The sequence below is a fragment of the Glycine max genome, chromosome 20 (assembly GCF_000004515.6).
Source record: "Glycine max cultivar Williams 82 chromosome 20, Glycine_max_v4.0, whole genome shotgun sequence".
In the NCBI taxonomy this organism is placed as follows: Eukaryota; Viridiplantae; Streptophyta; class Magnoliopsida; order Fabales; family Fabaceae; genus Glycine; species Glycine max.
The window spans coordinates 39,713,278-39,737,392 of record NC_038256.2 but is presented as its reverse complement, the minus strand read 5'-3'; the positions used below and the strand labels follow the sequence as shown (position 1 = coordinate 39,737,392).

General features: G+C 36.5%; 4 protein-coding genes across 4 annotated transcripts; 3 read left to right on the top strand and 1 right to left on the bottom strand.

Annotated features, from left to right (window-relative positions):
• Positions 1–454: 454 nt before the first annotated feature.
• Positions 455–4,344, top strand: LOC100783685 (oxalate--CoA ligase). The gene is made up of 4 exons (XM_014773062.3): positions 455–826; positions 942–1,986; positions 2,881–2,984; positions 3,879–4,344. The coding sequence occupies exons 1-4, from the start codon at positions 470–472 to the stop codon at positions 4,065–4,067; spliced, it is 1,695 nt and encodes a 564-aa protein (XP_014628548.2). The 5' UTR covers positions 455–469; the 3' UTR covers positions 4,068–4,344.
• Positions 4,345–7,555: 3,211 nt separating this feature from the next.
• LOC100793406 (tubulin beta-1 chain) lies at positions 7,556–9,918 on the bottom strand. The gene is made up of 3 exons (XM_003556060.5): positions 9,267–9,918; positions 8,418–8,687; positions 7,556–8,322 (listed from the first exon to the last, which is right to left on the bottom strand). Exons 1-3 carry the CDS (start codon positions 9,658–9,660, stop codon positions 7,640–7,642), a joined length of 1,347 nt encoding a protein of 448 aa, XP_003556108.1. The 5' UTR covers positions 9,661–9,918; the 3' UTR covers positions 7,556–7,639.
• Positions 9,919–14,232: 4,314 nt separating this feature from the next.
• Positions 14,233–23,751, top strand: LOC121174300 (uncharacterized). The gene is made up of 5 exons (XM_041013336.1): positions 14,233–14,641; positions 14,748–14,889; positions 22,074–22,165; positions 22,284–22,386; positions 23,281–23,751. Exons 1-5 carry the CDS (start codon positions 14,357–14,359, stop codon positions 23,457–23,459), a joined length of 801 nt encoding a protein of 266 aa, XP_040869270.1. The 5' UTR covers positions 14,233–14,356; the 3' UTR covers positions 23,460–23,751.
• Positions 14,903–18,329, top strand: LOC121174299 (uncharacterized). Its single transcript, XM_041013335.1, has 2 exons — positions 14,903–17,695; positions 17,932–18,329. Exons 1-2 carry the CDS (start codon positions 16,705–16,707, stop codon positions 17,967–17,969), a joined length of 1,029 nt encoding a protein of 342 aa, XP_040869269.1. The 5' UTR covers positions 14,903–16,704; the 3' UTR covers positions 17,970–18,329.
• Positions 23,752–24,115: the final 364 nt, after the last annotated feature.

Sequence of the window (24,115 nt, the reverse complement as noted above, 5' to 3'; positions counted from 1 at the left end):
CTATAGATAAATAGTTAAAAACACTATTTAGTAATTTTATAAAAAAAATATTTAATTAAAGAAGTAAAAGTTAAAAAAAATGTAAAACAATGTAGTGAGAATAAATAATTATAGTAAAAAATATCTTTTATTCTCAAAGAAATATGAGATGTTCACTTATGAGAATAAATTTTCCTAAAAATAAAAGAATGTAAGTTATCTGGGAAGAAATGAAAGAATATGTCGTGAAACAAATTCCTTTCAAATTAGTACACTTTCACTGTTTCATTATCTAATAAAAATATTTAATCATTTAAATAATAAACTATAGTTGCTTCAAATACTATTTTTATTTATTAAATAATATAAAAAGCATATATGAACAACTTTAATAACTAATTTAAAAAAACAATCTTAGTTTAATATTTTAGGTCACAATTACAATTTTTTTTAGTAAATTATCGACTTAAGAAGCTGAAAGTATGAAACCATGGTAGTTTGCAATTTCTGTGTACTACCATACTATATTCGGTCTCCCACGTATGAGAACTCGCCACGTTCACGAAAAGCATTCCCTCTTTTGGCGTCCTTTATAAATCTCATGCTCTCACGTTTCCAATGCCGATCACAACAAATCACAATGCAGCAAGCTCCAACCACACTCACCGGATTGCTCCATCGCGTCGCCGGAATATTCCCCTCCCGCCGCGCCGTCTCCGTCTCCGGCAAGTTCGACCTCACGCACTCCCGTCTCCACCACCTCGTCGAACTCGCCGCCTCGCGCCTCCTCTCCGCCGGCATCAAACCCGGCGATGTCGTCGCCCTCACCTTCCCCAACACCGTCGAGGTCCTCTCCGATCCTCATTGCTTCATTGCCAACACACACACACACACACACAAAAACTATTTTATTTATCATTTATTATTTCTAATTCATTTTTTAATATTATATTTATTTTCAGTTTATAATAACGTTCTTGGCCGTTATTCGAGCGCGAGCCACGGCGGCGCCATTGAACGCGGCTTACACCGCCGAGGAGTTCGAGTTTTATCTATCTGACTCAGATTCAAAGCTGTTACTAACCTCAAAAGAAGGAAACGAGCCGGCTCAAGCCGCGGCTTCCAAGCTTAACATTCCGCACGCAACGGCATGGCTCGCGGAAGCCGAGGAGCTGAGTCTCTCTCTGAGTTCCACCGAGTCAGCAATCGACTCGGTCTCCGAAATCGCCAACGACGCTTCCGACGTGGCACTGTTCCTTCACACTTCCGGCACCACGAGCCGCCCCAAGGGCGTGCCGTTGACGCAGCACAATTTGGCCTCTTCCGTGGAGAACATCAAGTCCGTGTACAGACTCACTGAGTCTGACTCGACCGTGATCGTTCTCCCGTTGTTCCACGTGCACGGCCTGCTCGCGGCGCTGCTCAGTTCGCTAGCCGCCGGAGCCGCCGTGGTTCTTCCGGAGGCGGGGAGGTTCTCCGCCTCCACGTTCTGGAGCGACATGGCGAGGTACGACGCCACGTGGTACACCGCGGTTCCCACCGTGCACCAGATCGTGCTGGAGCGTCACTTAAAAAACGCGGAACCGGTTTACCCGAAGCTCCGGTTTATCCGGAGCTGTAGCGCGTCGCTTGCACCGGCAATATTGGAACGGTTGGAGGAGGCGTTCGGTGCACCGGTTTTGGAGGCGTATGCGATGACGGAAGCCTCGCATTTGATGTCGTCGAATCCGTTGCCCGAAGATGGGCCTCACCGAGCCGGGTCGGTTGGAAAGCCCGTGGGCCAGGAAATGGTGATATTAAACGAGAATGGTGAGATTCAAAAGAATGAGGTGAAAGGTGAGGTTTGTATTAGAGGACCTAACGTGACCAAAGGGTATAAAAACAACCCTGATGCGAATGATTCTGCGTTTCAATTCGGGTGGTTCCACACTGGTGATATCGGGTTTTTTGATTCGGATGGGTATTTGCACCTTGTTGGTCGCATCAAGGAGCTTATTAACCGTGGAGGTATATAACTATATATATATATTTTATATTTATGGTTTTATAAATTGCACACTAGTAGTCATTATGCATGGCAAATGTTTGTGATTTCACAGTTAAGAGGGAAGGTTTTTGTCGTTCCTATTATCGTAAAAAAGGATCATTATGAGATTTTCTGTTTGGATTTTAGTGTTTTAAAGAAAGGATAGATTCGTGTTGTGCTGTGTATTTGTATCTGAAACGTAACCTAACACATACTACTGCATCAATTAGAAGGTGTTGTTTGGCCAAATAGTACGTAATTGTTATTTATGACTCGTTAGGCAATAACTTCCGAGATGTCAAAGTGTTTTACACTTTTCCTATAATAAAGTGCCCGGTGCCCGGTGGAATATTTCCTCGTGGCATTGCACCACCAACAACATTAAACAACATCCATGACAGCTCCTAAAAATATATGAAAAAAATATTTTTATTGATAAATACTGATTATTAATTTTTTTAATAATAAAAATTGAATTTAAAATCTTTTTTTAATCATTCAATCAACTTTATATCTCCTTATAAAAAAAAAATTGTTTAAAGAGACAAAAGCTTCTTTGTACCTCAAAAGGCACTAGCCTCTGATTATGGTTATGGAATATATATCTTGCTGGCAGAAAAAAAAAACCTGAAGAAACAGTGTTGCATGTTTTTATTTTATGTTTGTATATGATTCTATTTCATCTTTAAAATATATTTGAAATTAGTGATTTGGTGTGCATATTAGAAGTAAGATGTAATAAGAAATGACGATGGTAACGTGTCAGTTTCATGTCTGTGAAATATCGGTTGCATTTTCCTTTTTTACATATATGCATAATATATTATCATATTATGGCGATTTATAAGCAAGTTTTTTTTTTATTTTGTTTTAAGGGGAGAAAATATCACCAATAGAGGTTGATGCTGTCCTTCTATCTCATCCAGACATTGCTCAGGCAGTTGCATTCGGAGTACCAGATGACAAATATGGCGAAGAGGTATGTGTTTTTAATTAGTGGGAAATACATCTCTTATAAAACGGGTTTAGTTCTTAATAGTCTAGTAAAAACTAAAAAGTAGATTTATGATAAATTGAGGTTATGATATATTTTAAACTAAATCAAGTTGATACACTTAATTGTTTATTTTAAAAAAATCATTTTAGAGGAATCGTGTGCATGGTCCTTGACTCCTTGTTACCTTTATTCCTTTTGATTTTCCGCCTCACCCTTGTTTTATTTATCTCTTCTTTAATCACTTTGGTTTCAACAAACCTTTTAAAACAGAGAAAGGTCACAAACTCATGGGCATATATATCCAGTTGTCTACCGAAAAAAGCAAACACTTTGATGAGTTTGATCTCAATAAACCTTATAAACAAAGAAACATCATAAACTCATGAGCATACATCCAGTTGTATTTACCGAAAAAACAAAATTTATACTTATTAAGGAATATATATTTTTGGCTGAAAAAGCACAACATCACGTAAGCATCACAATTGCGGTCCTTGAATTGGGAGAGGCTGGGAGAGAGCCCTTTCCTTTTTGTTTGTATCAATCTATATCATATTGATGTGGTTAGGGAATTTTTTTTTTCAGTCTTCACATAGAGGCATAGAGCATACTCTTTTCCTTGTAATAACGACACTTATTTTTGTCTGGTTATATTTTTTTTTCCTTGTTTAAAACAATTTCAAATTTTCAAATAAGAAAAAAGTTGTCAAATAAAATAATAAAAAAAGGGAATAGGTACTATAAGGATACCAAGAATTTATTTGACAATTACCTAGCAATAGAAAGATAGCTCAGAAATCTGGGGGCTTACCATATGCATTTGCTACGTGTTGAAAATTTGTGTTGAACTATTCATCGCATCTAACATTTTAACAGATAAATTGTGCAATCATCCCAAAAGAAGGATCAAACATTGATGAGGCAGAGGTGCAGAGATTTAGCAAGAAGAACCTTGCAGCCTTCAAAGTCCCTAAAAAGGTCTTCTTCACTGATTCTTTGCCCAAGACTGCAACTGGCAAGATTCTAAGGCGTCTTGTAGCAGAACACTTTGTTTCTCAAACTTGAGCAGCTGAATACTATCTGGAGCCGAAATAAATAGCTTGCCAATAAATAGCCCAAATGAATATTATTCTTGAAGTAGACCAACCATAAATTTTAACATTGTATTAGCCTATGGGCAAGTTTGATGTTCCATAAAGATTTAAGGATTAGTTTTATATTTTTAAAAAAATCAAGATAAGCGTATAATTCAGTCCCTATATATGTAATTTAGTATCTATACATGTAGGACATTCTCTCAATTTGGTCCTTGCAATAAAAACTTATTAAATTGTTTCCTGTATGTGTATGTTAATGATTTGGCAATTGCCACCCTTTTACACAATGTGTACAAGAGTTAATAGCCTACAGCAAAGACTAAAATGGTATAATCATATATAGATTTTTCATCCCTAATTTTAAAAGGAAATGAATAGGAAGAACATAGAAAATATTGTAGTTTTCTCAAAGCACTTCTATGAGAAAGAATTAGAGTTGAGCACTAGTTGTATGGCTAGATGAGTCCAAAAATTTCAAATCGAAGCAAATTGAGATATGTAAATCTATATTAATAATATCGTCTGTTTGGTCTATGGGTTAAGTCCGGTAAAGTTTTATCTATTATTTACTAAACAAAGAGGTTGCATCTTTTAATATAACAACCTGTTTACTTTGAAAAAAAGTTTTCTATTTTTATTTTTAATTACAAAATCGTTATATTGCTTTCAGTTTATTTCTTGTTTTTAAAGATTTGTACAAGAAACAATGAAACGACAAATTTTATAAATAAAATAGAAGCAGAAAATAAAAACAAAAGTAAAAAGACCATGAACTCAACATTATAAACTTGATATTCCTTTCACTTTTAATTGAGAAATTTGTTAAGGATTGATGAAATAAGAAAATGTTTTACTTATCCATTGATTGATTTTTTAATGTTTTTGGTAATTTTCTGGTTTTAACGGCTAAAATGATATAATCATTAGTAATGGTTAAAATTAAGCTAAAAAATTATATGGAAGATGGATTTTTTAATTGATTATTTGATAAAAGGTTATTGAAATAAAGGTTATTAAAGTTGAGAGTTTACGTAAACTCATGAGAGTTTCATAAATTTGACTTACACTAATAAAATTACACTTCATATAAAAATAATAATAAAATATCTATAAATAACATATCAATTAAACATTTCAACAATATAACAAAATAAAATAATAAATTATAAATTTTAGAATACTTAAATAATCAATTCTAGTAATGCATCACTACTAGATAATAACTTATATTATAGTGGTAGATTATTCCCATAGAGAGTTTGATGTTATTAGAGAACAAGAATTTAATATTATAAAATGTGAAAATTTTTATATTTTAAATGCAGGTATGTTGAATAATAAACAAACAAAAAATAATCCAAAATAAATTATATTTTGATCTAATTTTTTATACTTGCTGACTCATAAGTAAATTCGAGAGTCAACAGAGTCTACTAAAAAAAAGTTTACTTAAGAATCAACTCATATATAATAAGTGGACTCATAAACTCGTAAAAATTAATGAATTAATTCGAGAATTTAATAAATGGTTGAAATATTTGATATATATTATATTATTGAAGAATTTTTTTATATAAAAGAATGGCTTACACAACTTATCTTAGATAAATAAATATGATATATTTTTAACTACTATGATTTAATATTTATTATTTATCTTGTTTCGACCTCTAATTTAGTTTATTTCTGAATCCAGGCTGTTAAAGTAGGATTGGCTATGCATCGTCGGGGATTAAGGCATTGGAACAACCTTGTCCTAATGTCACGACTGACGAGGGAATAAAGCACTGGGACAACTCTAGTTACCAACGTATCCTGGTGGACCTCAGTACTATAGGCAAAATGTACTGGGTCAGGAATTAGAATTAGAATGTTTACAATCACGGGCACTCAAAAACTCCAGGGTAGAGAATGTTATATATTCTGACTATTTTAATAAATAAAAAAATTATATTCTGACAATGCTACATCAATTTTTGTCAGAATTCAACCCGTGTATATATTAACATAATAGTAAACAACAAATATACACGTGATAACTAGTTGCTTGGGTGAATGAGAATATATGCCATCATTTTGTCCCAACCACTAATTAAATTTTTATTTTTTTTAGAAAAGACACTAATTTAATTCTTGGTACATGCAATCATTTTACAATTTTTGTCCCTATATATACACGCGGGATTCAAACGAAAAACTCTTCAATGATAACCTTTAGATTAATATTAAAAAGATAAACTATTCAAATTAAAATCTAATTGAGACGATCATTGTGGTTGTTTCCATTACTTAACCAGTGATGAATTCAGATATTTTAAGTTGTGGAAGCAATATTTGTATATAAAAATTAATAGGCAATACTCATCATAACTTTTTTTAATTACATTTCAAATTATGGGGCAACTAAGGAGGGAAAAATCTCGAGGAAAAAATTGCACCGAAAGTTTCTAATGCAGATACATCCCTATAGGTGATTATCGCTACCATCACTATTTCATCATGTTTTTGAGATTAATATATGAAATTAATTATATAAAATAGGTATTACACTTATATATCTTGGTGGGGTCTCTTAAGTTTGAACTATATAGATTTTGGAGGTCTATCTTGAACGAATTTATTGACTCAACAAGAATTGATATCTAAAGCAAACCACAATCACAATTACGAAATTTTAAGGATCAATCAGCTTTTGGGGTCTATTGAATTGCAGTGTTATCCAAATGTGTTAATTTATCTTTACTACTATTTTAAGGATTAATTTTTCATGTTAAAATGGATGTGTTATCCAAATATGCAACAAACTGTATCCACATCCATGTGGACGGATTCTAATGTGAAACCAAACGTCTCTTCCCCTTACAGCCCCACCAACTTCGGTAACTCACTATCATCGCTGCCATTGTAGCGCTACGACAACAAAACCATTAAACAGATCAATTTTGTTTTTAAAGAAAAAAGCCAAACACGAGCCTCCATCCCTTCCACTTGGTGCTTCCGTTCCTTGCTCTTCGTGCTCTGCCTCAATCGATGAAGACCTATGGTGGTTGCAAAGGATGGACGGAGATGTAGTGGTGGCACGGGTTTGACAGAGGCGCAATGATGCCACGAGATTGACGGAGGTGTGGGTAGTTGCAAAGGATTGACGAAAGTATGGTGGTGGCGGCACAAGTTTTATAGATTAATTTCAGAAAGAAGAAACCAAAAGAGAAAAAAATTATCTAAATCGTAAAATTAAACCTGAAATGTTTAACTTTCAAACCCCTTAACAGGAAGAGCGACATCCAAATTATAAGAATATATCAACTACGTTTCAATCAAAGGGCGACCACCATGTTAACAATAATGAAAACATGCAGAAAAATAAAATCCCTAAACTAGAAGAGATAAGCCACGAAGCCAGAGAGTGCCCCCAAAGCAATCCAAAATCCCGAAAAAGATATTCAGGTCAAGGGATGATGAAAAAAAACACAACGTTAAACAGAGTATCACAACAAAACACACAAACAAGAACACCCTGCAAAACACTACTACACTGTTTTAAGCCTCATCTTCCTGAGGTTCTTCCTCATCTTCATACTCATAGCCCTCGTCATCAGCAGTTGCATCTTGGTATTGCTGGTACTCAGACACAAGGTCATTCATGTTGCTCTCAGCTTCAGTGAACTCCATTTCATCCATACCTTCTCCAGTATACCAATGCAAGAAGGCCTTTCTGCGGAACATAGCCGTGAATTGCTCGCTCACCCTCCTGAACATTTCTTGAATAGAGGTAGAATTGCCAATGAAGGTTGATGCCATTTTCAACCCAGTTGGAGGGATGTCACAGACAGTGGATTTCACATTGTTGGGGATCCATTCCACGAAGTACGATGAGTTCTTGTTCTGAACATTGATCATCTGTTCATCAACCTCCTTTGTGCTCATCTTTCCACGGAACATCGCAGAAGCTGTCAAGTAACGACCGTGGCGAGGATCAGCTGCACACATCATGTTCTTAGCATCCCACATTTGTTGGGTCAATTCAGGGACAGTGAGAGCCCTGTACTGTTGGGAACCGCGGGAAGTGAGTGGGGCAAATCCCACCATGAAGAAGTGCAGACGAGGGAAGGGAATGAGATTCACGGCGAGTTTGCGAAGATCTGAGTTGAGTTGACCAGGGAATCGAAGACAACATGTCACACCACTCATGGTGGCTGAAATTAGATGGTTCAGATCTCCAACTGTTTCAGAAACAAGAACAAACGCACAATGTCAGTAAATGAATCAAAGAGATGAAAAAGCATCACAGGCAAAAGAATTGGTGAGATGAACTCACAGCTTGGGGTGGTGAGCTTAAGGGTGCGGAAGCATATGTCATAGAGAGCTTCGTTATCCAAAACCATGCATTCATCTGCATTTTCAACGAGCTGGTGCACTGATAATGTTGCGTTGTAAGGCTCAACAACTGTGTCAGAAACCTTAGGGGATGGGAACACAGAGAATGTAAGCATCATTCGGTCAGGGTATTCTTCCCTGATCTTCGAGATCAACAGTGTTCCCATTCCAGAACCAGTTCCACCACCAAGAGAGTGGCAAACCTGAAACCCTGAAAAAACACGCAAACTTCTTTTAGCACGCTAATTGCTCATAAACATAACAACAGAGCACAGAAATGTCAGTATTACTCGTACACTCGCAAGGAAATAATTCAATTCGGCAATTTTTAACTCACATAGTTCAAGCATATCTTCACTCAAATCCAACAAATGAAAAACTAATGAACAATGTAGATAACTAGTATTCACACCTCGCCATTTCAACTAAATTTTATTTTCAAAATACACAGAACAGGCGAAAACAACGCTAACAAAGCCTTACAAAAATTAGAACAACCAATTAACGGCAAACATTACTATACTACAAAACCAGTAAAATCAAACGAGATTTTCCAGATCAAGACTCATGCTAAATAATACATACACTTTAGCTTCACTCCTTCGTAGCAACAGTACAAGATAAACACCACGGAGACCATCGATTCACACTCAAAACCATACAAACAACTCTCAAACACTAACAAACAAACTCCAATCGAAAAAATAATAGCAGAAACGCAAGAACCCTAAAAACAAAGACAAAACCCTAAAAAAAAGTCGCAACGAGAGGAAGTTAGAGTAAGTTATACCTTGAAGGCAGTCACAGTTTTCTGCCTCCTTCCTGACAACATCGAGAACAGAGTCAATCAACTCAGCGCCTTCGGTGTAGTGACCTTTGGCCCAGTTGTTTCCGGCGCCGGACTGGCCGAAGACGAAGTTATCAGGTCGGAAAATCTGACCGTAGGGACCAGATCTGACGCTGTCCATGGTCCCTGGCTCTAGATCCATGAGCACCGCCCTCGGCACGAACCTTCCGCAACTCGCTTCATTGTAATAGACGTTGACTCGCTCGAGTTGCAACTCGTTGTCCCCCTGGTACCTCCCCGTGGAATCGATCCCGTGCTCCGCGCACACCACCTCCCAGAACTTCGCTCCGATCTGGTTTCCGCATTGCCCTCCCTGTATGTGAAGAATCTCACGCATTTTCGCACGAGTTCGACAAAGAAAGAAAACCGCACGAAGGGAGTGAGTGAAGCGCAGAAAGTGATTGTGAACAACGTCAAACCCGAAACGAAACCCTCGTCCGTGAAAAGAAACTGCGAGAAGAAGAGTTTTTTTATAGGACGGACTTGTGACGCCGTTAAGTGGTGGCTCAGCAGTTAACGGAGGAATTTGACGGAGCCGTTGGATTTAAGGGGGAATTTAAAATTTGAAAAGCGAACGGAAAATTTTGAATCTTCTGAGGGAGGTTTCTACTGCGGTCAGGTTTGTTGTCTTGATGTTTCTTGCCGTTGGATGGAATTTGATATGGACACGTGGCGGGGAAGGATTTTCTGATGTTCCGGCCGTTAATGCGTTGGGGGGTGTGCCTTGCCTGCTCTGACACGCTTCGGTAGAGACTTCGATGTTTCAAAACGGAAGTGACGCTCTTGGTTAGCGCGTGAGTTTGACGCGCGATGTGCATTTGGGAGCAATTGGGTTTTTTTGGCTTTGGGTCACAAGGGCACATGAAAAGCTGGTAACGGTGGCACGTGATTGCGGGTTGGATCATGTGATTTGCAATTGTTGTAAATTCGAGGCTTCTAGGAAAAGCATTTTGTTTATGCTTACTTGTGAATGGGAGAAGATCTATTTGCTCTGTCAGTCTGTCACTACTTCTTCACCTTCAAGGGTTGACTGGTTCATCCCTAATAAGAAATTAATAATTTTCTTTATCGTTTACTTGGAATTGATTACTTGGTGATGAAGGGAACAATCTTTTTTCGCTTTCAAAATGTTGTGGGTTTTCTGTACAATCAAAAAATAATTTCTACTTGGATACCAAGTTTTCTTTTAGTACTATAGTGTATGTTGTGTCCAGAATTGTGTCAATCAATGATAGTTTTCTTAGCAGTTTCATGTAGCCTTCTCGAATATCATTCAAACTTCTTGTGGAATTAATATTCAAATTACTCTAGTTGCTCAGGGTATATTTGGATTGAATTGAACAGAAAATTGCACGTTCTAATGCAAAAATTACAAAATAATTATGTTGTAGCGAAGGCAAGGGTAATCATTTCCTTAGTTTGGTCCATGCAAGCCCCGTAACATAAACACTACCTATTTCGAGTTAATGTAGAGGGGAGATTTGACATATTGTTGGTTGCTTAATTGGTTATATTTTACAGCTCAAAGTTAAAAATCATTGAAATAAATATTTTAAGATTTCTTGGAATTGTACATGATCCTTTATTTTATTTTAAACATTTACAACAACCTTCCTTACTTATATGAGTCGCATAATGTAATGTATTTTTTGTGTGTAATAAGAAGTGTTAATATCTATCATTATTATAAATCAGTATAATATTTTATTTAAACTTTCAACAATAATTATATCTTTCAAAACAAGTTGCACCTAATTATATGTATAGGTAACTTCTAAGTTCAAACAGTAATATATATAAGATAAGGAAATAACAATGAAATAATATTTCAAATAATTAACGAGAGTTGCTGTATGGATAAAAAAATGAAAGATATCAAGGAGATTTGCCAAAATGTTGAAAGGTATTATTATTATTATTATCCAAAATGAACCAAGCAAGATTTGGTTATCAAAACGACTACCCATGTGTCGGGATTGTGAATTAATATTGATGCACCATTTCAACCAAAATGTACTTTCATGTCTGCTTCATATATCACTGTACTTGGAATTTTGGATTAGCATTGCACATATCACACACGCAAGTTCTAAACTGATGCCCATAATGGACCATATTTGGATATACATACTTTTAAATATAGTCCGTGCTTCCTTTGATTCCATCCCTATCATCAAAAGTGTACTCAAAGTTCCACTAGGGTGTGCAAACGTTTCTTTCACTCTAGCCAAAGATTGATAGTGGACCCATTGAGAAAAAAACCACAAAACATGTAGGGTCCTTTTCTCTTGGGTATATAAGAATAGAAGTAAAGGAGTCTTTCAACAGTAACATTGAGAGTAGAGGTAGGGATCACAAAACCCTTCATGGCAAAGTTACGACCTTTTTCATTCTTTTATTTTAATGGATCCAATGCCCAACTATAAAATAATCATTATAAGAGGAAGTTGGGGTGGTTTGTGACTTTGTGTTACTAAATTGCTTAAGTCTTCCTCGTTATGAATAGTTCTATAATTATCTATCTTTGCCAGATGTATGTGAAAGCAAAGGCAATAACTGATGAGTGAGACATTAATTTGGGAATCTGGTTGCACTTTCTCGTCAACAGGTAAGTGACATAATAATAACTTATTATAGACATCTTTCTATATTTGTGCTGAACAAAAAACCAAGCCACTATATATGCTGTAATAACAAGCAACGTTTGGACATGAGTTTTCCAAGTATGAAATATGGGCGGTGTGTCTTAATTCCTAAATCCATTCAGCGGGTCAAAGGGTATCCAATTCAGTTAAGACACAAACTTGCATAAGGATTGTAAATTAAAATTAAACCGACTATATCCAAGTATTAGAGCATTCATCGTTTGCAAACTACCAAAAGTAACCTTTCCTCCCTCCCATCTTCATTTAATAATGAATCAATGAAAGAGACAAATATTATGACATGTATACTTCTATTTTCACGTTTTAATTATAAAATTGTCATCTTATTTATATTTTGTTTACTGTTTTCAAATATTTGCTCAATAAAAAGGAAAAACTAAAAAAGTTGTTGTTGTTTTCAATGTTTCCTTTACAAATATCTGAAAATAGGAAACACATTAAAAGCAACGAGACATTTGAAATTAAAAAGTGAAAACATAAAATAAAAGCTAAAGTAAATAGACCCATTAGATACCAGATTTCATATGAACCCGTAACTCAAAATTGAAATACCTTTTAGTTTCCATGTTTGATTTAAGATGAATTTGTAGTTTTCATGTTTAATTATAAAATTGTCATCTTACTTTTATTTTGTTTTATGTGTTCAAAGATTTATACAATAAAAAGGATAAACTAAAAAAATAGTTGTTTTCAATGTTTCCTTTCCAAATATCTGAAAATAGGAAACATATTAGAAGCAATTTAACATTTGTAATTAAAAAGTAAAAAACTTAAAATAAAAGCTAAAGTAAATAGACCACTGGATACCAGATTTTATATGATCGAACTCGTAACTCAAAATTGAAATACTTCTTAGTTTTCATGTTTGATTCAAGATGAATTTTCAAAATATGCATACTTACAAAGTAGAAGGACCAATATTATGTTCAAATTAAATCACATGCACAATGAGTTCTTATTTGCTTAATTACCTTGCCTGTTGTTTTAAATGGTTTTCTCGAAAAGTAAATTAACAACGTTTATTGTCTTTCAAGATAAAGACACACGTTTAACTGAATTTATCCTTACTTTTGTGGTAACTATATTCAATCAAATACTTTATAATTTGTGTTAATCCATCAAAGGATTAAACTAGATGAGAAAAAAATTAATCGATCTAGTTGAGCTAACTCAAGCTTGCTTGATAAAATATAAAGCCTGGACTATCAAATTTGATCCCAAATTAAAAGTTGATCTTTAAAGTCATTTTCAATCATATAATTGCATACCAAGACAACCTATTATTTATTCTTATTTGTGTGTGTATTTGATTCGTTCATATATTTATCCTGTAGGAAGCCTCTACTAGGATACATTCCTTATTCATGTCTTATCTCGATTGCATTGACCTTATTTTCCTTAGTGCCTAAGATGTACAACTATAACAAATCTTTATCTGAAGGTGCGTTATTGTGTTGCTTTTGTTCATTTCGTGCATCACTTTTAGAAAGTAAATTTCAGCACTTACTTTTTGGTACTTCTTTTAATTTCATTTGAACTTTATTTTTCCCCTTCTTCTTCATATGCATCAATGTCTAATCTAGCATTCATGCATGATTCATGATTCATGATTCATAACGTTAAAAAAGTATCATAAATTAAAAGACACACAATATTTTCGAAGAATAAAAGAGATTCAACAAACTACATTTACAAAAGAGAGGGTGTTGAAGAATTAATAATGTTTGTGGAAGAACAAAGGAGTTCCACAAATAAGGAATTCAAACAAAAAGGAACCACATTTTAGAAGAGATGATGCAAATGAATAAAGGGTAATAAAATCTACAAAATAATAAAGGGATTCGATGAAACAAGGATTATTTGAACAAAAAATAAAATAAAAGAGAAGGGTAATTAGGTAAATATATACAAAAATATGAAAAAAATAAAATGATGTGTATTTCTTAAATTGGGAAGTGTAAATAGTATAAGCCTACGCATAAAAGCTAAAAAAAACCAAAGATTGGACTTTAAAAAAAAAAAATTGTTTGATTAACATAAGAATTGGACCCTGGTTTTGAACCATAAAGAAATAAAATCAAGCAAAGTCTCGGCTTGGAAATTAATTACAAACAACATAATTAATTAGTGAAATAATAATAATAAATTTATGTAATTGGATGATTATATAGTGTTAAAAATCTTCATAACGAGAGTATACTACTGCTATATTCCAATTAAATTAAATTTATCTGCTAGACTAGGTAAGCAATAAGCAAATAAATAAATAAATGAAAAAATAGGAAAAAGAAAACCCTTTGGATTTGCGTCGCCGCAAGCATTGCAGAGTGACAGCAGCAGCAGCAGCAGCTTGGTCTGAGGTTAGAGATGGTTAGCCAAAGGCAGCGACTTGCTCGAAAGCGATACAAAGCGGAACACCCTGAGCTCTTTCCGAAGCCCGAGCCCACACCCCCCAAAGACCCCGAGAAGAAGAAAAAGAAGAAGAAAAACAGCGCTTTCAAGCGCAAAAGGCCCGAGCCCAAGCCCGGCTCCAGAAAAAGACACCCTCTCAGAGTCCCCGGCATGAAGCCCGGCGAGAGCTGCTTCATCTGCAAGGCCATGGACCACATCGCCAAGCTCTGCCCCGAAAAAGCAGAATGGGAAAAAAACAAGGTCTTCTATTCATTCCCCACTCCGTATGTTCATCTTATCATCATGCCTTCATTTTCGTGAACATCAATTAACATGATTGGCAATGATATTTTGTGGGTTTTTGTAGATATGTTTGCGGTGTCGACGGCGCGGTCATAGAGCTAAGAACTGCCCTGAGGTGCTAGATGGCGCCAAGGATGCCATGTATTGCTATAACTGTGGGGAAAATGGTCACTCTCTCACACAATGTCCTCACCCTCTACAAGAAGGTTTGTTAATCAATATGTACTTTTTATATCTGAAATTGTGAAAACCTGATAAGTAAGGTATGATATAGCTTTAACATTGTTAGTTTTAGAGATTTCAATTGAAATTTGAAATCTATGCGAACCAGTTTTGTACAGATTTCTGGTTGTCCTCTTCTAGGGCTTGTTACTTTACACTAGGGTGCTGTTTGAATAAACAACGAGCATGTTTGGTTTGCAGTTGCAAAATTACGTTTGAGGCAAAAATAATTTTGCCAACGGATCAGGACCCTTGTTTTTTTACGTTCATTTTGCTTTTATCCGTTGGATTCACATTGGAACACAAGCCACGACATTTCATACTGCAAACCAAACATGCACTCAAGGTCTTATTGAATAAGTACTTATAACGGAAGTACTTGCACATAAGTTATTTTTTTAGTAGAAGGGGAAATAGGGACAGACACTTTCTATATAAGTGGTAAGTTGTTTTCGTAAGCTATCTTAAGAAAACTTATTGGAATAAGCTGAAAACAACTTATGGACATATCAAAAGCTGTTTGCATAAGCTCTTTCAAACACTTGCACAAGTGCTTGTGTCATAAGTTCAAATAGGCTGTAAATAAGGTCTTCCAAATGGGAACTAGATGGATAGATAATGGTATATACGACAAGTTATAAAATTTCATTATCTTTGTCTTTGACTCTACTTGTGTAAGACTTGTCAAGAAGAGATAAATTGTTCGTTAAATATACCTTACAAATAAAATGGTGATGTGATTTAATCTGTAGACCTGTTTCACAGATTATATGATATCTGTACCGGCAAATTTTTACTGTTTGTACATGCACACTGATAACATGATTATGCAATGAAACATTTTATCTTTCTCAGAAAGCTTGATGGGTTTTAAAACATAAAGTATTTGCAATAAAAGCTCACTGTATAGTAACTTTTAGCCATTCTTCCAGGCAAGTGTGATTTGGATATTATCATATATGTACCTTGCCCTGAGCTTCAGGATAATGACTTACTTGGATTTTAAAGTTCCGTATTGAGAGTCACATGTTTATTCTTAAAAATTTAGGTGAGAATGTGTTTAAGGCTTAAGCATTTATGTTCTTATATTAAGTTGAACTACTGAAGAAATATCTGTCAAATGTTCAATGTAATTTTCAAAAATAGATGTGTATAATGTAAAATAGAAGATAAAGATTTCTGCTAATGTTTGCTCTCACCTGATAATAGTGTTGAATGTTGAATATTTCTTTTGTATTTTAGCTTTGTTTGGTAGCTTAATCTGTAAGCCTTATTCAGAAGGCAGCAGTGAGATGTCAGTGTCATCTCTCCTCTCTCTTTTTTTTGTATCCTATATATATGTAACATTTTGAATCTAATAAAGCTGTGAGAGAAAGTGAGGTTTTGACTCCTCCTCACCTTCATTTCAAGTTGGCATCAGAGCAGGTGTCATCCGCCGTCGCCGCCGCCGCCGTCCGCCGCAACCGCCGCCGTCTGCCGCCGTCACTTTCCGGCGGCCATTTCTCCGGCGAAGCCAGGGTTAGGCTCGCCTTGGGAAGCGCGAGCCAGCCGGCCAACTCGCGTCAGCAACGGAGCAGCCACGCGCCGCCACGCGCCGCCACCGTCCCGCGCGTCCTCCGGCGCGTGCAGTCCACGCGCCGCCGTCCCGGCGCCGGAATCGCGCCGCGCCTCCGCCGTTCTCTTGGTCGGCTTCTCCTGAGTCCGTTCCAGCCCTCAGTTTCCAGTTTCGTCACCTGGAACGCTACAGCCCTATTCTCTCCACCTTTTTGCTCCCTTAGGGTTTCACCTTGTGGGTCAAAATGGCTTCCCCTGGACCTGTTTTCTCCTTCTCCGGGACTCCAACCATCACAGCTGCTAAACTCAATTGGAAAAATTACCCCTCATGGTCTGCTTCCGTAGAACTTTGGTTTCTTGGTCAAGGACACCATGACCACTTGGAGAAAGCTTCCGATTCTGTTTCAAGTGACAAAAGAGCCGAATGGGAGAAGCTTGATTATCAACTGTGTGCTGTGTTAGGGCAATCAGTTGAGCCGGATATTTTGGATATCCTTAGATCATTTAAAACGTGTCGTTCCTTTTGGAAGAAGGCTCAAGAAATTTTTGCCAATGATATTCAGAGCTTATTTGATGCAACCATGAAGGTTACAGCCCTTAAGCAAACCAGCCATGACATGATTGCTCATGTGGGTAAGGCTCGGGCTGCCGTGGAAGAGCTGAGAAAGTTTCTTGTGGCTGATTCATTAGAAGAAGTGAACAGGAAACTGGACAAGTTTTACATGGTTCTTATCCTGAGAAGCTTACACTCAGACTTTGATCATGTTCGTGATCAAGTACTCGCTGGGGATCAGATTCCATCCATGGATTCTCTCATCACTAGGCTTCTCCGTGTGCCTCACTTATCGAAGGATGAAAATCCTACTGATAGTGTGGAGACGTCAGCAATGGTTGCATCACGTGGTAGAGGAGGCGGTCGCAACAGCAGAGGAGGCCGCAATGGAAGGGGTGGACGTCCTCATTGCACCTACTGCAAGAGGATGGGTCACACCCAAGAGAATTGTTATTCGTTGCATGGGTTTCCTGACAAGGTTGCACAGGTTTCTAGATCAGAGAAAGCAGAGTCTAAGTTCTCAGATGAGGAGTATCAGGAGTATTTGAAGCTCAAATCTGAGAGACCCAGCAACCAAGCTCAATCCTCATCTGTACCATGTTTTTCAACAGCTTGTATCTCTCAATCAATTGAAGGTCCTAGTCCTTGGATACTCGACTCAGGTGCCTCTGACCATATTTCTGGTAATAAGTCTTCCTTTTCATCCTTTTCGTTACCAAAAATTCCTCACCTCGTCACTGTAGCTAATGGCTCCAAGGTTGCGTCTCAAGGAAGTGGTCAAGTTTCATTGTCTCCTTCCTTGAAATTAAACTCTGTTTTATTCCTTCCGCAGTGTCCCTATAATTTAATCTCACTAAGTCAATTAACTCGTTCGTTAAATTGTTCAGTAACCTTTACTGCTAATTCTTTTGTTATTCAGGAACATGGGACGGGGCGACTGATTGGAGAAGGACATGAATCACGAGGACTTTACTATTTGGAATCCAGTCCACCTGGGTCTTGTTTTGCAATCTCAAAACCCAAACTTTTGCATGATCGTCTAGGACACCCAAGTTTATCAAAATTGAAGATGATGGTCCCTAGTCTTAAGAATCTTCGAGTCTTAGATTGTGAGTCTTGTCAACTAGGAAAACATGTCAGGTCGTCATTTCCTCAAACTGTACAAAGATGTAACTCGGCTTTCTCTACCATTCATTCTGATATTTGGGGACCAAGTCGTGTTACATCTTTTGGTTTTCGATATTTTGTAACCTTCATTGATGAATTCTCCAGATGTACTTGGGTTTATTTAATGAAAGACAGATCTGAACTTTTGCCTATATTTGTGTCATTCTACAATGAAATTGAGAATCAATTTGGAAAAACAATTAAAATTTTCAGAAGTGATAATGCTAAAGAGTATTTCTCTCATGATCTTTCTTCTTTTCTGTCTTCCAAAGGTATTCTACATCAATCCACATGTCCTCACACACCACAACAAAATGGTATTGCAGAAAGGAAGAATCGTCATCTTCTTGAAACTGCACGCTCCCTAATGCTAAATTCGAATGTTCCGATACATCATTGGGGAGATGCGGTGCTTACTGCTTGTTTCCTAATAAATCGGATGCCTTCTTCTTCTCTTGAAAACCAAATTCCTCACTCACTTGTCTTTCCTCATGATCCTTTATTTCATGTCTCTCCTAAAGTGTTTGGTTGTACCTGTTTTGTTCATGATTTGTCTCCTGGTTTAGATAAACTCTCTGCTAGGTCAGTCAAATGTGTCTTCCTGGGTTATTCTCGTCTTCAAAAGGGTTACAAATGCTACTCTCCAACCATGAGACGATACTACATGTCTGCAGATGTAACCTTCTTTGAAGACACACCTTTCTTTTCACCCTCCGTGGACCATTCTTCATCTCTTCAAGAAGTTCTTCCTATTCCTTCTCCTTATCCCCTAGATAACTCAGGCCAAAATGTCAGTATTGTTCCATCTTCCTCACCAAATTCACCTGAAGTCATCTTACCACCTCTGACTACAGATCAACACAGGACAAGGCAGATTGGATCTCCAGTACCTGAAGCCTCTCCTAGTGATTCTCGTCCTTCTTCAACCAGTCCTCCACTCATGGATCCGCCATCTCCTTCCACTTCTTCTCCTCATTCTGATTCACATTGGCCCATTGCCATCAGAAAAGGTACTCGTTCTACTCGTAATCCTCATCCTATTTATAATTTCTTAAGCTATCACCGTTTGTCTCCTTCATACAGTTCCTTTGTTTGTTCATTGTCTTCCCTTGCCATTCCTTCCACTGTCCGTGAGGCACTTGATCATCCTGGCTGGAGACAGGCTATGATTGATGAAATGCAGGCCCTTGAAAATAATGGTACTTGGGAGCTTGTTCCTCTTCCCCCTGGTAAGACCCCTGTGGGTTGTAGGTGGGTCTACACTGTTAAAGTTGGGCCCACTGGTGAGGTTGATCGGCTTAAGGCTCGTTTGGTAGCTAAAGGCTACACACAGGTATATGGCATTGATTACTGTGATACTTTCTCTCCAGTCGCCAAACTCACCACTGTTCGTCTGTTTCTTGCTATGGCTGCTATTCGTCACTGGCCCCTCCATCAGCTTGATATTAAGAATGCCTTTCTCCACGGTGATCTTGAGGAGGATATTTATATGGAGCAACCACCTGGGTTTGTTGCTCAGGGGGAGTATGGCCTTGTGTGTAAGCTTCATCGATCTCTCTATGGGTTGAAGCAATCTCCTCGTGCTTGGTTTGGTAAATTTAGTCATGTTGTTCACATGTTTGGACTGAAACGAAGTGAAGTTGATCACTCTGTATTTTATTGTCATACATCTCCTGGAAAATGTGTTTATCTAATGGTCTATGTTGATGATATAGTGATTACAGGGAATGATGCTACTAAGATCAGCCAGCTAAAAGAGCATCTATTCAGTCATTTTCAGACCAAAGATTTGGGATCTTTGAAGTATTTCCTTGGTATTGAAGTGGCTCAATCAGGAGATGGTGTTGTGATCTCTCAGAGGAAGTATGCCCTTGATATTTTAGAAGAAACAGGTATGCAAAATTGTAGACCTGTTGAAAGTCCTATGGATCCTAATTTGAAGCTCATGGTAGATCAAAGTGAAGTTTATCCTGACCCCGAGAGATATAGGAGGCTTGTGGGAAAACTCATTTACCTTACCATCACTAGACCTGATATCTCCTTTGCTGTGGGAGTGGTTAGCCAATTTATGCAAAATCCTCATTTGGACCATTGGAATGCTGTCATGCGTATTTTGAGGTATATTAAGAGAGCTCCTGGACAAGGGTTGTTGTATGAAGACAAAGGTAATACGCAATTATCAGGATATTGTGATGCTGATTGGGCTGGCTGTCCCATGGATAGGAGGTCTACATCAGGCTATTGTGTCTTCATTGGAGGAAATCTTGTTTCTTGGAAAAGCAAGAAACAGACGGTTGTAGCTCGGTCTAGTGCAGAAGCTGAATATCGATCGATGGCTATGGTTACTTGTGAACTCATGTGGATTAAACAATTTCTGCAAGAATTGAGGTTTTGTGAAGAGTTGCAAATGAAGTTGTATTGTGATAATCAGGCTGCTCTTCATATTGCCTCAAACCCAGTCTTTCATGAAAGGACTAAGCATATAGAGATTGATTGTCATTTCATTCGAGAGAAGCTTCTGTCCAAGGAGATTGTCACTGAGTTCATTGGTTCTAATGACCAGCCAGCGGATATTTTGACTAAGTCCCTAAGAGGACCCAGAATTCAGACTATATGTTCCAAGCTTGGTGCATATGATTTATATGCTCCAGCTTGAGGGGGAGTGTTGAATGTTGAATATTTCTTTTGTATTTTAGCTTTGTTTGGTAGCTTAATCTGTAAGCCTTATTCAGAAGGCAGCAGTGAGATGTCACTGTCATCTCTCCTCTCTCTTTTTTTTGTATCCTATATATATGTAACATTTTGAATCTAATAAAGCTGTGAGAGAAAGTGAGGTTTTGACTCCTCCTCACCTTCATTTCAAGTAATAGGAATTCACTTATACCTGCTTGGTTTAAAAAAAAATGTCTTCTGTTTTAATTTCTTATTTTCACAAATAATTACAAAATGTTACTTTGTTTACTATTTGTTTCCTGTTATCACATATTTGGATAGGAAATAGTAAAAACATGATTTTGTTGTTTCACTATTTTATAAAAAGAAATAAAATGAAAATAAGGTGTTATTTTTTTTTTTTGTAATTATTTGTTGAAGCAGGAAATAACAACATAGAGTGTTTTCTCAAACTAAGCAAGCCATGAACTTTTTCTGTATAATTATTAGGAGAAATGAATTTTTTGTTTTGGTCCCGTAGTAAAATTCAATCATTATATTAAAACTGGCTTTTATGGCTATACATTCTGCAAAGAAAAGGGGATCTTGTTGCTTAGTGTGTAACTGGTTAGATTAGCTCCTTTTTGTGGATGAAATGCTTCCAGTTTTCTGGTAAAACATGGGATTTAGCTTTAGTGAAGTATAAAAAATTAGATTGCTTCAGTGCTCCTTTTATCGCCATACATTCTGCAAAGAATCTGTAGTCTTGTTGCTTAGTATGTAACTGTATATCTTTGCAGCTGCTTAGATTAGCTCCTCTTTTGTGAATGAAATGCATGCAGTTTTCTGGCAAATCATGGGATTTAGGTTTAGTAAAGTATAAATAAATTAGAGTTCTTCAGTGCTCCTTAGTCAAGGTTCTAAAAGTCTAGTAATAATTCTTGGTTGTTTTCTCTTTAGACAGAGGAAGAACACACAGGCACATATCATTATTGTCTCTTATTCTGCATTTTCTTTGTGTCATTTATTAGTTTTTATGTTAACTGGTTACTTTTTTTTTACTACTGTGTAATTACTGGCTTCTCTACTATATATACAGTTGTAAATACACCTCCTAATGGTTGGGAATTTTATGGTCTTCCTTGAATAAAATCTCATCTTCTCAATTTTGATTTTGATAGAGTGCTTATGGGTTCTTTAGTATATTTTCTAATGATATAAAGTGTTTCATTGCTGATGCAGGAGGGACAAAGTTTGCTGAGTGCTTTGTCTGTAATCAACGTGGACACTTGAGTAAAAACTGTCCTCAAAATACTCACGGCATTTATCCAAAGGTATTTTTATTTCCTTTAGTGCTGTACCTTGTAAAATATATAATTATATTAGTTGAATCAACAAAACTTTTTCCCTGTTGGGTGTGTCTAATCTGATACAACTATTTATTTATACTAGGGTGGTTGCTGTAAAATTTGTGGTGGTGTGACACATTTGGCAAAGGATTGCCCTGACAAAGGGAAGAGTGGATCTGTTGCTGCTAACAGGCCTGCTGATGGATGTAAGTTTTTTCGGAAGAAGCTGAATGGATTTTCTACTTCTATATTACTAGTTTTGATATCAAGTGCTACATTTTTTTTTAATATGTTGGGCATCCATGTTTCAATTATTAACTTCTCTAAAAATGGTTGATACTGCTAGTCCTGTTTGGCTTCTATTTAGCTGCAGTTGATTCAATATACAATATTAATAATTTCTGACTGTAAGGTCAACTAATTGCGGTTAGTGAAAGTGCACTATTATTTTGGTTCTAAAATAGATACCATTTAGGCCTGGGGTATCATGAAGTGGCTAACCAAACTGGATAACTGTTCTCTTCATATCTGAGTTTTAGATTACAAAAGTTTTTTGGTGGTAAACTGTATGACTTTGCTTGGTTGCACATCAGTCATCACAAATGTTAAAATCTATTCTTTTATATAGAATATTAGGGGAAATGATTGTCAGTTGTGATAGGCTTGAAACTTGATTGCCATGAGAACATGGACAGTCTGGCCTCCTTCATTTTATTGGATATTGATCTTCATTTATTTGATCTACTTAACTGTGCAATTTTCTTATTAAAAGTAGTCAGTGTCTTAGTTGCAATCCTTGTTTGAGATTTCACCCATGAAGAGACATTGTTGTAACAAAGGGGTAGTAATATGTGCGACTATTAGATGTCTGGCAGTGGGTTGAAGTTTATTTATAAAAACAATTTGTTCATCGAAGAAATTGAAAATGAACTCAAATTTTTGGAGTGATTTGTGTGGTCAGCCTGAGCACTTTCTGTATGTCTCCAATTTAATGGCATTCAGCTTTGATTTCTTCTGATGATTGGATTGCTAAGAAATCTTAGTCACGTGGAAGAAGGGTGCTTAAATCAAATATGGTTGATAAATATTCTTTCTTTCAGGGATGAGAATTGAAGAGAGGCCTATGGGTCAGGTTACCAAATTTGTCAGCGGGGATGATATTGAGGATGACTTCATGACAGATGACATACATAGTGGAGACAAGAAAAAGCCAGCAAAGTCAACAGAAGACCATGTAAAACCAAAGAAGAAGGAGGGTCCTAAAGTTGTGAACTTTTAACTAAGGATAGTTACCTCATAATGTATTGTGTGGATATTGGTTTCCACTCACCATTTTCTTTCCTGTTCTATCCACAAGGCTATGGTAGACCCCTGATTCCCTTCCAGAATGAATGTCATCGCTCCTGCAAAGTCTTGGGTTGCCTAAAAATTTGGTGAATTGACATGAAAACTAGGACTATCGCCTCTCATTGCTGATCATAAATTCTACAGTGATTTGTAAAAGGTAACTGAAAATGTAACTATTTTTTGGTACAAGTACTAGTTTATTATTTATCTTTACTTTGTTGATCGACTTTCGGTGCATTATTGTTCACTAATAACCTGATTTTTATAGAACTATTTAATTTTGTGATTTCTTATTTGGAATGCATTGGTTGCTCCACTAGTAAAAATTTCAGAGTAAAATTAAAAAATAGAATAGTAGGACTAAAAAAGCAAGGGTACATCCGTGTAGGCATGTAAGCACCACATTCACAGCAAAACTGTTTTTTAATTCAAAATAATGATTTTTGTTTCACTATAAAACTGTTAATTTTGTTTTACTAAATTAGAAGAGGACAAGTGCAATGACCAAAAATGAAAAAAAAAAATGATAAATGTGCTGTTATTTGTTGGACAAAATTAAAATGAAATTACCATTGACCCATAAATTAT

Bases quoted from the DNA above. Each gene is read 5' to 3' on its own strand.
- LOC100783685 (XM_014773062.3), top strand. From the start codon at position 470: ATGGTAGTTTGCAATTTCTGTGTACTACCATACTATATTCGGTCTCCC. The intron at 1,987-2,880 runs GTATATAACTAT...TTTTGTTTTAAG, and splicing joins GGAGCTTATTAACCGTGGAG to GGGAGAAAATATCACCAATA. The intron at 2,985-3,878 runs GTATGTGTTTTT...ACATTTTAACAG, and splicing joins ATGACAAATATGGCGAAGAG to ATAAATTGTGCAATCATCCC.
- LOC100793406 (XM_003556060.5), bottom strand. From the start codon at position 9,660: ATGCGTGAGATTCTTCACATACAGGGAGGGCAATGCGGAAACCAGATC. The intron at 8,688-9,266 runs GTATAACTTACT...GTGTTTTTTCAG, and splicing joins AAACTGTGACTGCCTTCAAG to GGTTTCAGGTTTGCCACTCT. The intron at 8,323-8,417 runs GTGAGTTCATCT...TTTCTGAAACAG, and splicing joins TAAGCTCACCACCCCAAGCT to TTGGAGATCTGAACCATCTA.
- LOC121174300 (XM_041013336.1), top strand. From the start codon at position 14,357: ATGGTTAGCCAAAGGCAGCGACTTGCTCGAAAGCGATACAAAGCGGAA. The intron at 14,642-14,747 runs GTCTTCTATTCA...GGGTTTTTGTAG, and splicing joins CAGAATGGGAAAAAAACAAG to ATATGTTTGCGGTGTCGACG. The intron at 22,387-23,280 runs GTAAGTTTTTTC...TCTTTCTTTCAG, and splicing joins TAACAGGCCTGCTGATGGAT to GGATGAGAATTGAAGAGAGG.
- LOC121174299 (XM_041013335.1), top strand. From the start codon at position 16,705: ATGGCTTCCCCTGGACCTGTTTTCTCCTTCTCCGGGACTCCAACCATC. The intron at 17,696-17,931 runs GTAATAAGTCTT...TTTGTTATTCAG, and splicing joins TGCCTCTGACCATATTTCTG to GAACATGGGACGGGGCGACT.